A 13,272-nucleotide genomic window follows, 5' to 3' on the forward strand; every position below is an offset into this window, starting at 1 on the left:
AGTTGCCAAGATGACACTGAAAGCAATGCCAAGTCACCTTAGGGACTCATCTCTGGATTTTCTGTTGGGGTTTACTCCCTTAGCCTTTCCCATGAGAGGGTATAGCCACAAGGCAGAGAAGGTTTGAAATCAGAGGTTACCTTCTCTTAGATGGGCAACTACCTGAGGTTAACAACCCTGTCTGCCCGAAGCTTCTGGTTTTGAGGCACCAGGAACTTGCCTGTCATCCCTTCTCCAGTCAGTTTAAACAGGTTCCACCACTGGGGGATTTCCAAGGGAAGATTTTTATATATTGCATTGAAACACAATCACTGCAAAGGTGTATGCCTTGGAAAATTTGAACAATGTGGTAGACATGCCATTATGAATATTGTTCATCACATTTGCTCACATTTCTTTTTGGTCTCTGTGCATAAATATGTCTTAAATGTGAAATCATAGTAAAGTCAGATAATCAGCTTTGGTGACCATGCAGATCTGTTTGTAATTATTGTTGTGTATGATGGCAAGGACTCACCAATGCAACAAATGTCGAACCTATCTGCATGGAAAAACTGGACAATGTCCAAGATACAGAGATCAATGAAATAATAGCCTGGATTGAAGCATTTGCCAACCGTGAATCATCTTTGGCAACTCATGCAAGAGTGTGGGATAAAGAAACCAAGAGGTACAACAAAGGCAAGTATATATACATTATTATGATTTCCATGGTTGAGCCACAAAGACTGTAAAACAACTGTGCACAACTGTGCACATTGGTGACACAGTTAGGTATCAAAATTCCTACACAGTCCAAGTGGCTGAAATAGAACAGGTGGCTGGTGATGAACCATTGCTACTGAGCCTGTCACCAATGATTGCAAGTCCTGATTTTGAGTTAGATGAATGTCTTGGTGATTTATAAGATTGTTGGACAATTATTCAGATTGGTTATGTGCCAGATAATTGTATCAGTAAGTTTTAGTGATTTATCCCTGACATTGCTTTTAATGTATTTGTTTTGAATAAAGAATTTGCATGTGAGTCAACAATACATATACATCAGCAGATTTTATAATAGTGATTGCTGTTGTGCAGTTGTGATGATTTATTTTATGACATGTGTATGAAAGATTTCCATGAAATTTATACCAGCACAGTGAGTACATGTACAAGGGTAGGAAATTTTCATGCAGAAATTGCATTCATCTGTGTGGTACCCAATGTCTTCTTCATGGTGATGACATTCACTGCAGTGAAAAACCACAGTGCATGATCACACCAGAACCAGGTAAAATATTCTAAAATTTGTCATGTTACAATGAAAACTGAAAGTTCTGTACATCATTTATGTGGACTTGAATGCTTGAACATTCCTCAGTGGAATCTTTGTTTTCAATGAAGTTGAGTCAATACAAGTAGCTGAACACATCCCATGTTATATAATGTTTTTATCATGCACTGGAGAAGCAGATCACATGAAACTTTCAGAGGAGTCTTGTTCTTGATATGTTCCTTTTCATTCCAGATCGTGTGTGCAGGCGTGATGAGCCTTATGGCCTGGTTAATAGCTGAGAAAGGCCAGGTCATTGACATTTTTCTGAAATTTATTTTGTGTCCAACCTGCATTATATGTCTTGTGGCGGCTGTTGCTACTGTGGTGTCATTCTTTGGCTGGTTTGGTGCACTAAGAGAAGTCGTCATATGTCTCAAAATTGTGAGTATATATTTTACTGTCTTAAATTTTAGAAATCTTCAACCACAAATTTTCACTTTAAAATGTATGCACCAACACTCACTCATTGAATTTCTGCAGATTAAATCCTTTATTTGTCATGAATACAAGCAAAGCTTTACAAATGAAATACAGATGTTTGATTTAATATTGTCAATCTACTCAGCCAGTAATTGAGGAGAAAGCTCAAACTCAGGCTTCCAGTCTAGACATTTTCCCTTCATGTAAAATCAGTTGGGATAGAGTCATACAACATTCAGGACTTCTTTAATTTATCTAGGATTACCTTCAAGCTCAATCCATTTGTTATATCTGATTTGTGAATTGGGGGTTTGAGAATTGTTTATTAAGGTGTTGAGAATTTAGGTGCAGGTTTACTGGTAAAGGTGTCTCTTGGACTGTAAGTTTTTGTATTGCTTGCTACATGAGAATTTAGGTGCAGGTTTACTGGTAAAGGTGTCTCTTGGACTGAGTTTTTGTATTGCTTGCTACATGTGTGCTTTGCATAATCACTGAAAGTGGGAGGAATCTTTTATTTATAAATTAAAAAAATCCTTGCAATATTGGCCTTTTTAGTAAAATAACTCTACATTTTTTAATAACAAATTTATTGGCATATGTTTATTGACCGTAATTTCTAAATTGCCAAGACATTTCATGTTTCTTTCATTGACCATAATTTCTAAATTGCCAAGACATTTCATATGCTTCTTTTATTGACCGTAATTTCTAAATTGCCAAGACATTTCATGTGCTTTATTTATTAACCATAATTTCTAAATTCTTCTTTCATTTCAGTATCGTTGGATCATTTCACTTTTCCTTTTAATCGTGGTTGCAGGAGTGATCTTCATATTTGTGCTTGTTTACGTCCCAGATGTAAAGAAGCAGACAAACATCTATCCAGAAGATGCTTTAAAAGCAGCTATACCACAGTACAGAGAAGATGAAGATACACAGAACTTGATTGACGGTTTTCAGCAGCTTGTAAGTACTTTGGCTTACCTTTTAAAGTAAGTATTTTGTTGTATTTATTACAAAGGAGAGGGGGGGTATTTGTATGGTTTGTGACCTATATAGTGAAATTGGTGACCATAGCTGCAGATATTTCCACCAAATGTGGTTTTTTAATTAAAGTTGACTCATTTGTGTCAGATCAAGCAGTTTTGTAGATTTTCTAGTCTTAAATTGTATAGAAGTTTCATTGCACTTTACGGAATTCTCCCAGTACTTTTGGTTGATAAATAAATACAAAAGTTTTAGATCCTTGTAGTTAAATAGAAATTGCCCGTAGATATGATACCAGTGTACTTGTAGATTGTGATACTGATGTACATGTAGATTGTGATGCCAATATACATGTAGATTTGATACCAATGTACATGTAGATTGTGATACTGACGTACATGTAGATTGTGATGCCAATATACATGTAGATTTGATACCGATGTACATGTAGATTGTGATGCCAATGTACAAGTAGATTTGATACTGATGTACATGTAGATTGTGATGCCAATATACATGTAGATTTGATACTGATGTACATGTAGATTGTGATACTGATATTCATGTAGACTGTGATACTGATGTACATGTAGATTGTGATGCCAATATACATGTAGATTTGATACCGATGTACATGTAGATTGTGATGCCAATATACAAGTAGATTTGATACCGATGTACATGTAGATTGTGATGCCAATATACATGTAGATTTGATACCGATGTACATGTAGATTGTGATACTGATATTCATGTAGACTGTGATACTGATGTACATGTAGATTGTGATACCGATGTACATGTAGATTGTGATGCCAATATACAAGTAGATTTGATACCGATGTACATGTAGATTGTGATACCAATGTACATATAGATTGTGATACTGATATTCATGTAGATTGTGATACTGATGTACATGTACATTGTGATACCAATGTTCATGTGGAATCTGAAACCAATTTACATGTAGATTGTGATACCAATATACACATAGACTGTGATACTGATGTGCATGTAGAATGTAATACAAATGTACATTTGATTGTGATACAAACATACATGTTGATTGTGACACCAATATACATGTAGATTGTGATACCAATAAACATGTAGATTGTGATATCAATGTACATTTTGTTTGAAGTAAAAGTTTAGGTTCTTTATGGTTGTAAATTTTTGTGGAGACTTAGGTTTAGGTTTGCAGATTAAGTTTAATACAATTTCACGTTCAGCTTGTGAAAAGAATTCTTTGAAGTTACTACTGAAGTATGTTCCAAATATATGTAATGATTCCATGAAGGAACTTCAGATATCCTGATGTGCAGTAACTTGCTGACAACTTTGAATGTTTTATAAAGGATACTGACCTACATCCTGGTTCTATTATTGTGCCTTAGCTGTTTATATAATGTTGTTCAGTTGAGACATTACTCAATCTTGCCTTAACATATTGAAGCAGAATCAGTCCTATTCTTGTGTTCAGTTTTTAATTTGGATGGATTTATCTGTTCAAATTATTCTTCACTGGAAATGCAAAGTGCTCATTAATGAAACTTTTGGACTGGAACATCAGTTTAGAATTATGGTGAATTCAGACAAAGACATTTTTGGATTATATTATTGTGATTCATCCAGAGACTTTTAGCACATCACCACACTCCAGGCTAGGGCATATTAGCACATTTGAGACCACAGGCACATTAATACCTTCAATATTGGAACATATATGGATTACCATTCTAATTCAGTTGGAACTTTATACATTTAAACTGGTGATAGAACTTTTAGGACCATTTGTGATTCACAATGCTGTAAGTTCTTTTTAAATTTTTCACTTTGTCTTATAGGCAAAAAAATGTAGAGTGAATTGTATGTAAATGTTTAGTTTTAACTCTTTTCTGTTAAGACCACAGAGTCATAACCAATGTATCACAGTCATATAATCCAGAATGCCCATAGATGAATTCACTATATTCCCAAGGTAGTGATTTAGTCTGAAAGTATTAATGAGCACTTTGTAATCCTATTGAAAAATCTAAATAAATAATTCTTCTTAAATTATTTGTGAAAACAAATAAAAGACTGATTATACTACATCTGTTAACCCTTTACCTCATAGAGTGTATAGCTTTTTAGCCCTTCTATATACATGTAGCAAAGTTACCCAGTGCAGTGTACTATAAATAGAACACCTGTTACCTATTTGACTCCATACACATAAGCCTGCCTGTTAACTGTTAAGCACTGTAGTGTATGTTACATTTAACATCAATTTTAACCATTTTACATTTCTGGTACACATTAAGTACAGAAAGATTTAAGAGTAAAATCCAATCATTATAGCTGTATAATTATTTTTCACTGAAGAATTTTGTATGTGCTTTAAAATCTTGAGAGAACGCGTTCACCATCAAGCCAGTGAAGCTGCATGGCCATCCATAGCTGCCATTTCTCATACTCAAAATTTACAAGTTCTTTGTTTGTGTCTTTTTCACTAAGTCATCTGAATTTGATAGTTTATAAAAACTAATTGCTGCCTACATCAATATCAGAGCCTTTACCTAAGTTATTGAAGCTTTCAGAGTTGTGATTCTAATCATGAAAAGGGGCTCCGAGTGGCTGAGTGGTCTAAAGTGCTCACCATTATGGATCGTGGCCATCTCACCTCTGTCTGCATGGGTTCTAGTCTTGGGCTCAGCTGATGTGGGTATGTGAGAAAGCTTGCCAGTAGAATTTTGTGGGTCGGTGGTTCTTTCCAGGTTTTCCATGGTTCTTCCTCCACCATTATTTACTGGCCACCATGTATAGCCTATCTTGTGCTGAAAAATGGCGTTAAACCATATAACAACATCAATAACAACTATTCATGAAAACTTAAGTATGTACTGAACGAAATCCATGGCCTACATTTTGGAGAGTGGAGAATATGACCCAGTTACTTTAAATAGCAGATTTTTACCAAATCTTAAACAGTGACCACATGATCTGATGTAATGGTCATTCACACCATTAATGTAGTATCTAACAGGAGGTTTTTCCCAAAGGTGGTGCGATGAAAACACGCTCAAAATGGCTGATGTTTACAGCAGGTGTCAAAAGGTACTTCCATGAAAATAGTGTAGAGGCATCAAAAGGTTCTTCCATGCAAAGTAGGTAGAGGCATCCAAGGCACTTCCATGAGAATGGAGTAGAAACATCCAAAAGGTGCTTGCATGAGGTAAAGGGTTAAGATAGGAATAAATAATTCTGATATAAGCAACCTTAATATAAAAACTTAAGACAAACTAAGAGGATCAGGATGAGGGTCAAAAGTTCATTTCCAGAACATTATCTGCTATTTGAAGTTGAATAAGAACATGACAAACATCAAGTAGACCAGGAATTTCCAAAGGGGAAAACCAATGTCCTGAACTAAGGTCCAAGTACATATGTTAAAAAAATGACATTAGTCTGCTAGGTTCAAACTCCTACCCTTAATTATGGACAAAGGTTGATCACACAGTACAGATTTGATGCATAACAGTATACACAGACTGCTTCAGTGACCTTAGTGGTTAGAACATCTGACTTGGATATGGGAGGTCATGGGGGAAAACCTCAGCCAAGTCATACCAAAGATTTTATAATAATGGTGTTTGGTGCTCAGCATTCAAAGGTCAGTGTTAGGACTGGTTAACCTCGTGTCAGGATAATGTGACTGGGTGGGACATGACACATGCCTGCGACATCATGCCTCAGTGATAGACATCCCTATAAACTGCCATACTGCAGATATCTGTTAAAAATCCAGGGAAAAAACAAACAGAAACAATATGTATAACAGTAATATTAATAATAACTGTATGGTATATATTTGTTGAAACCAAGTTTGAGGTCACCTATTTTAAGAAGATCAGTTTAGCCTTTCCCATAGGCAGGTTTGACTGTATTGTTGTTATTATTATTATTATTATTATTATTATTATTATTATTATTATTATCGGATGTATAATAGTCATTTCTTTTCAGATTGGTTGCTGTGGAATGAGCTCCAGTGATGAAGGTTACAAAGATTGGAATGCCAATATCTATTTCAATTGTTCTTCAAGTAACAAAGGTGGTGAAGCTTGTAGTGTGCCTTATTCATGCTGCAAAACACCGATAGTAAGTACAATGCAAAGCATGTATCTGTATATACCAGCAGTAAATACATGTCAAAGCATGTATCTATGTATATCAGTTGTAAGTACATGTCAAAGTATGTATCTGTGTATACCAACAGTAAGTACCTGTCAAAGCATGTATACATGTATACCAACAGTAAGTGCATGTCAAAGCATGTATCTATGTATACCAACAGTAAGTACCTGTCAAAGCATGTATCTGTGTATACCAACAGTAAGTACCTGTCAAAGCATGTATCTATGTATATCAGTTGTAAGTACATGTCAAAGTATGTATCTGTGTATACCAACAGTAAGTACCTGTCAAAGCATGTATATATGTATGCCAACAGTAAGTACATGTCAAAGAATGTATCTATGTATACCAACAGTAAGTACCTGTCAAAGCATGTATCTGTGTATACCAACAGTAAGTACCTGTCAAAGCATGTATCTGTGTACACCAACAGTAAGTACATGTCAAAGCATGTATCTATGTATATTGATTGTAAGTACATGTCAAAGCATGTATATATGTACACTAGCAGTAAGTACCTGTCAAAGCATGTATCTGTGTATACCAACAGTAAATACATGTCAAAGCATGTATCTATGTATATCAGTTGTAAGTACATGTCAAAGTATGTATCTGTGTATACCAACAGTAAGTACCTGTCAAAGCATGTATATATGTATGCCAACAGTAAGTACATGTCAAAGAATGTATCTATGTATACCAACAGTAAGTACCTGTCAGAGCATGTATCTGTGTATACCAACAGTAAGTACCTGTCAAAGCATGTATCTGTGTACACCAACAGTAAGTACATGTCAAAGCATGTATCTATGTATATTGATTGTAAGTACATGTCAAAGCATGTATATATGTACACTAACAGTAAGTACCTGTCAAAGCATGTATCTGTGTACACCAACAGTAAGTACCTGTCAAAGCATGTATCTGTGTATACCAACAGTAAGTACCTGTCAAAGCATGTATCGGTGTATACCAACAGTAAGTACATGTCAAAGCATGTATCTTTGTATACCAACAGTAAGTACATGTCAAAGCATGTATCTTTGTATACCAACAGTAAGTACATGTCAAAGCATGTATATATGTATACCAACAGTAAGTACATGTCAAAGCATGTATCTGTATACCAACAGTAAGTACATGTCAAAGCATGTATCTATGTATACCAACAGTAAGTACCTGTCAAAGCATGTATCTATGTATACCAACAGTAAGTACATGTCAAAGCACGTATCTGCGTACACCAACAGTAAGTACCTGTCAAAGCATGTATCTGTGTATACCAACAGTAAGTACATGTCAAAGCATGTATCTATGTATACCAACAGTAAGTACTTGTCAAAGCATGTATCTGTGTATGCCAATAGTAAGTACATATCAAAGCATGTATTTGTGTATATTGATTGTAAGTACATGTCAAAGCATGTATATATGTACACTAACAGTAAGTACATGTCAAAGCATGTATCTGTGTATACCAACAGTAAGTACCTGTCAAAGTATGTATCTGTGTATACCAACAGTAAGTACATGTCAAAGCATGTATCTATGTATACCAACAGTAAGTGCCTGTCAAAGCATGTATCTGTGTATACCAACAGTAAATACATGTCAATCCACCATATATGTGTGTACCAGCAGTAAGTACATGTCAAACCATGTATCTGTATATACCAACAGTAAGTACCTGTCAAAGTATGTATATATGTACACTAACAGTAAGTACATGTCAAAGCATGTATCTGTGTATACCAACAGTAAGTACCTGTCAAAGTATGTATCTGTGTATACCAACAGTAAGTACATGTCAAAGCATGTATCTGTGTATACCAACAGTAAGTGCCTGTCAAAGCATGTATCTGTGTATACCAACAGTAAATACATGTCAATCCACCATATATGTGTGTACCAGCAGTAAGTACATGTCAAACCATGTATCTGTATATACCAACAGTAAGTACCTGTCAAAGCATGTATCGGTGTATACCAACAGTAAGTACATGTCAAAGCATGTATCTGTGTATACCAACAGTAAGTACATGTCAAAGCATGTATCTGTGTGTACCAACAGTAAGTACATGTCAAACCACCATATCTGTGTGTACCAGCAGTAAGTACATGTCAAATCATGTATTTGTGTATACCAACAGTAAGTACATTTCAAAGCCTGTATCTGTGTATTCCAACAGTATGTACTTGTCAAAACATATATTTGTGTATACCAACAGTAAGTACATGTCAAAGCATCTATATGTGTATACCAACAGTGTGTACTTGTCAAAACATGTATTTTTGTATACCAACAGTAAGTACATGTCAAAGCATCTATCTGTGTATACCAACAGTGTGTACTTGTCAAAACATGTATCTGTGTATACCAACAGTGTGTACATGTCAAAACATGTATCTGTGTATACCAACAGTGTGTACATGTCAAAACATGTATCTGTGTATACCAACAGTGTGTACATGTCAAAACATGTATCTGTGTATACCAACAGTGTGTACTTGTCAAAACATGTATCTGATGGTGTACACTGACAGTGGTTATGACTCTTCCACCATAAGAAAAAGCTAAATCAATAATTTTGTAAAATTTAGTGAAAATTTTAATTATCAAAGCTATAAATGAAAATGTGAGAGGAACTTACAGTATTACAAAGTGAATCCAAACTAATCCTTATAAAGTTCAATAAACGTCCTCACTGAATGTAAAGTTCCTTATAAATTTCAAGACCAGAAATGTACTGGTTCTCTAAGAACCATAATGTTGTGAAGGCGGCATTGTCCAGAGTTCATTCTAATAATCTGTAACAGTTACAGAATATTATTGTAGTCCAAATAATGAGCACTTTCTATTTCCTTTCAAATAATATCTGAGTACAACATAAAAAAAAGTCTGCAGACTTGCAACTGGAAAAGAAGAAATGAGAATGACTCCAAAATCAGAATGAATCTGATTGCTCAGTTCTATCATTATATACAGCTTCTATTAGGACTAAATTTCACAATATGCCCCACTTGATGAATCTTACTACTCAGTTTATTTCGAACTTTGCTATTGATGTGACCTAGCCCAACCAATGGGAAGTTACTGAATTCTTCTAGAAATGTTGAAAAATTAATCCAAAGGTGCCATTAAGTCTGATTATTAAAATTATTATTAATAATTGTCAACATATTCATCAGCATCTATGTATTGATCCTTTGTAATAAAACGAACTTAAAAAACTCAGGTCACACATGTAAAATCTAACTAAAATTATTCTGCACCATTTGCAGCCATAAATAAAAGTTTGTGTACACCAGCAGTAAGTACATGTCAGAACATATATCTGACAGCATACACTGTCAAAAAGTATATGACTTGGTTCAAAGTTAAACACTGTTCATAACATAATTATCAGTCATGATGACTGTTTAAATCTCTCTTATTACCACACTCATTCAGTAAAAGATCAATGTTTTTTTGTTTGTTTTAAAATTACTTTTTTTGTATAGATAAAGCCAAATATATTCATTTTTAAGGGCAAAAGTACCATTTTTTCTACTTAAAAAAAATGACCATTAATTTCCATCCCCACCACCTTTATATTTATTTGTTTATTCCTTCATCCGAGTTCTAAAATTCTAAAGATAATATATAGTTAAGTGGATTAGCATTGTCATTTTCTTGTGGGGTTACCTGCCTGATTGTTTTAATAGCAACACACTTGTACAAATTGAACCAAAGTTCTTTTTGAAAAGAAGTCTTCAGGTTTATACTATAGTTTACTGTTGTTGCTGTTTTGGAGTTAAATGAAAGTTTTCAGTGCAATATAGGCAGTACATGGTGGCCATTATAGCTGGCAGTGGATGAATCCATGTAAAAACCACTGACCCCCAGGAAGCTACTGGCAGCTTTCTCACACAACCACATTGGCCAAGCCTGAGACTCAAACCCACATGGACAAAGGTGACATGGCAGTGATCAGTAAAGGTGAGTGATTTAGACCACTCAGCCATCTGGGGCCCCTTTTAGTTTGTAGCCAACCATTTCCATCCAGATACTAACATTTGTTTCCAACCATTTCCTAGATTTCACATGTAGATCATTTTCTATTGTTATCATATAAAACATTAAGCCAAGTGTGAAAAATACCAAGAAGTTGAATGTACTTTGCAAAAGTTATATCTACAGTGTCCATATAAATCTTTATTTGTTCTTTTCAGCAAAATTCCATACTAAATTATGCTTGTGGCACAGGTATGCTGAACAAAACAAAGGTGAGCTAACATAATATCATTGATGTACATCAGTTATTCATTTAAGATATGTCTTATAAAATCCAAAGATTTTCCCATGTCTATAAAGATGTTATAACATCAGTTATTCATTAAAGATATGTGTTATAAAATCCATATATTCTGCCATGTTAATAAAGATGTTATAACATCATTTATTTATTTAAGATGTGTTATAAAATCCATATATTCTCTCATGTCTATAAAGATGTTATAACATCACTTATTCATTTAAGATAGGTCTTATATAATCCATATATTCTCCCATGTCTATAAAGATGTTTTAACATCAGTTATTCATTTAAGATATGTGTTATAAAATCCATATATTCTCCCATGTCTATAAAGATGTTATAACATCACTTATTCATTTAAGATAGGTCTTATATAATCCATATATTCTCCCATGTCTATAAAGATGTTTTAACATCAGTTATTCATTTAAGATATGTGTTATAAAATCCATATATTCTCCCATGTCTATAAAGATGTTATAACATCACTTATTCATTTAAGATATGTGTTATAAAATCCATATATTCTCCCATGTTAATAAAGATGTTATAACATCATTTATTTATTTAAGATGTGTTATAAAATCCATATATTCTCCCATGTCTATAAAGATGTTATAACATCAGTTATTCATTTAAGATAGGTCTTATATAATCCATATATTCTCCCATGTCTATAAAGGTGTTATAACATCAGTTATTCATTTAAGATATGTGTTATAAAATCCATATATTCTCCTGTGTCTATAAAGATGTTATAACATCAGATATTCATTTAAGATATGTGTTATAAAATCCATATATTCACCCGTGTCTATAAAGATGTTATAACATCAGATATTCATTTAAGATATGTGTTATAAAATCCATATATTCTGCCATGTTAATAAAGATGTTATAACATCATTTATTTTTTTAAGATGTGTTATAAAATCCATATATTCTCTCATGTCTATAAAGATGTTATAACATCACTTATTCATTTAAGATAGGTCTTATATAATCCATATATTCTCCCATGTCTATAAAGATGTTTTAACATCAGTTATTCATTTAAGATATGTGTTATAAAATCCATATATTCTCCCATGTCTATAAAGATGTTATAACATCACTTATTCATTTAAGATATGTGTTATAAAATCCATATATTCTCCCATGTCTATAAAGATGTTATAACATCAGTTATTCATTTAAGATATGTGTTATAAAATCCATATATTCTCCCGTGTCTATAAAGATGTTATAACATCAGATATTCATTTAAGATATGTGTTATAAAATCCATATATTCTCCCGTGTCTATAAAGATGTTATAACATCAGATATTCATTTAAGATATGTCTTATAAAATCCATATATTCTCATATGTCTGTATAGATGTCAAATGCACAGTTGGCCATGTAAGAATATGCTGATTGTTGCACATTTATAATTATTTAGCACTTTTTATCAAGGATGTTGAACTTTTTCAGTTACTTGAATTTATGTAATGAGGATAGCCAACTTCATCTTTCAAATTGCTGTCAATTAATACCTTTTGTGCTTGCCAATATTTGTGGATATGCAAAAAATTATATTTTGTATACAGTGTTCATACATTCATTAATTTATAAGGGACTCATATTATTTCCATAGAAATTCATAGTTCATGGGAATTTAATATGTGTAGTTTGTAACAATCATGAAATCCAAGTCTATAGCCTATAAAATTAGTGAATTTTGTTATGCCTAGTTTTGTGTCATGGCTGCAGCATTCATTTCTTTTATTAACTTACTACTTAAGTTTTCAAACTGCAACTGTACTTTTCTTTTGTTCCACCCAGAAATCTTTGGCAAAATCAGATTTAAAATGTATTTCAAAATGATATAAATTGATTCACACTAAGGAAAATCTATAACATATTTCTATGGTCAATTTCAGGATGATGCTGTTTTGCAAAAGACAATCTATGCTCGAGGATGTTTCAAAGGGCTAACAGACATTATGGAGCAAAACGTTATTGTGTTTGGTGGCATTATGTTAGGAATCATTCTACCACAAGTAAGTTGTTTCGATGAATTATT

The 13,272-nt window shown here is 33.5% G+C and overlaps 1 protein-coding gene across 3 annotated transcripts in view; it reads left to right on the top strand.

Moving 5' to 3' along the window:
* Positions 1–13,272, top strand: part of LOC149772392 (tetraspanin-33-like) — an 84,717-nt gene that overhangs the window by 55,188 nt on the left and 16,257 nt on the right. For all 3 annotated transcript variants that reach the window (XR_016417711.1, XM_089947875.1, XM_089947874.1), the window contains exons 2-6: positions 1,511–1,699; positions 2,516–2,704; positions 6,737–6,871; positions 11,120–11,173; positions 13,130–13,249. Coding sequence is in view for 2 of the 3 variants with exons in the window: in XM_089947874.1 (XP_089804000.1) it covers positions 1,511–1,699; positions 2,516–2,704; positions 6,737–6,871; positions 11,120–11,173; positions 13,130–13,249 (687 nt within the window). In the remaining variant the exon portion in view is untranslated. The remainder of the gene's footprint in view (positions 1–1,510; positions 1,700–2,515; positions 2,705–6,736; positions 6,872–11,119; positions 11,174–13,129; positions 13,250–13,272) is intronic.

This window comes from Sinohyriopsis cumingii, unplaced genomic scaffold (genome assembly GCF_028554795.1).
Source record: "Sinohyriopsis cumingii isolate HCF-2022 unplaced genomic scaffold, ASM2855479v2 utg001510l, whole genome shotgun sequence".
Lineage (NCBI taxonomy): Eukaryota > Metazoa > Mollusca > Bivalvia > Unionida > Unionidae > Sinohyriopsis > Sinohyriopsis cumingii.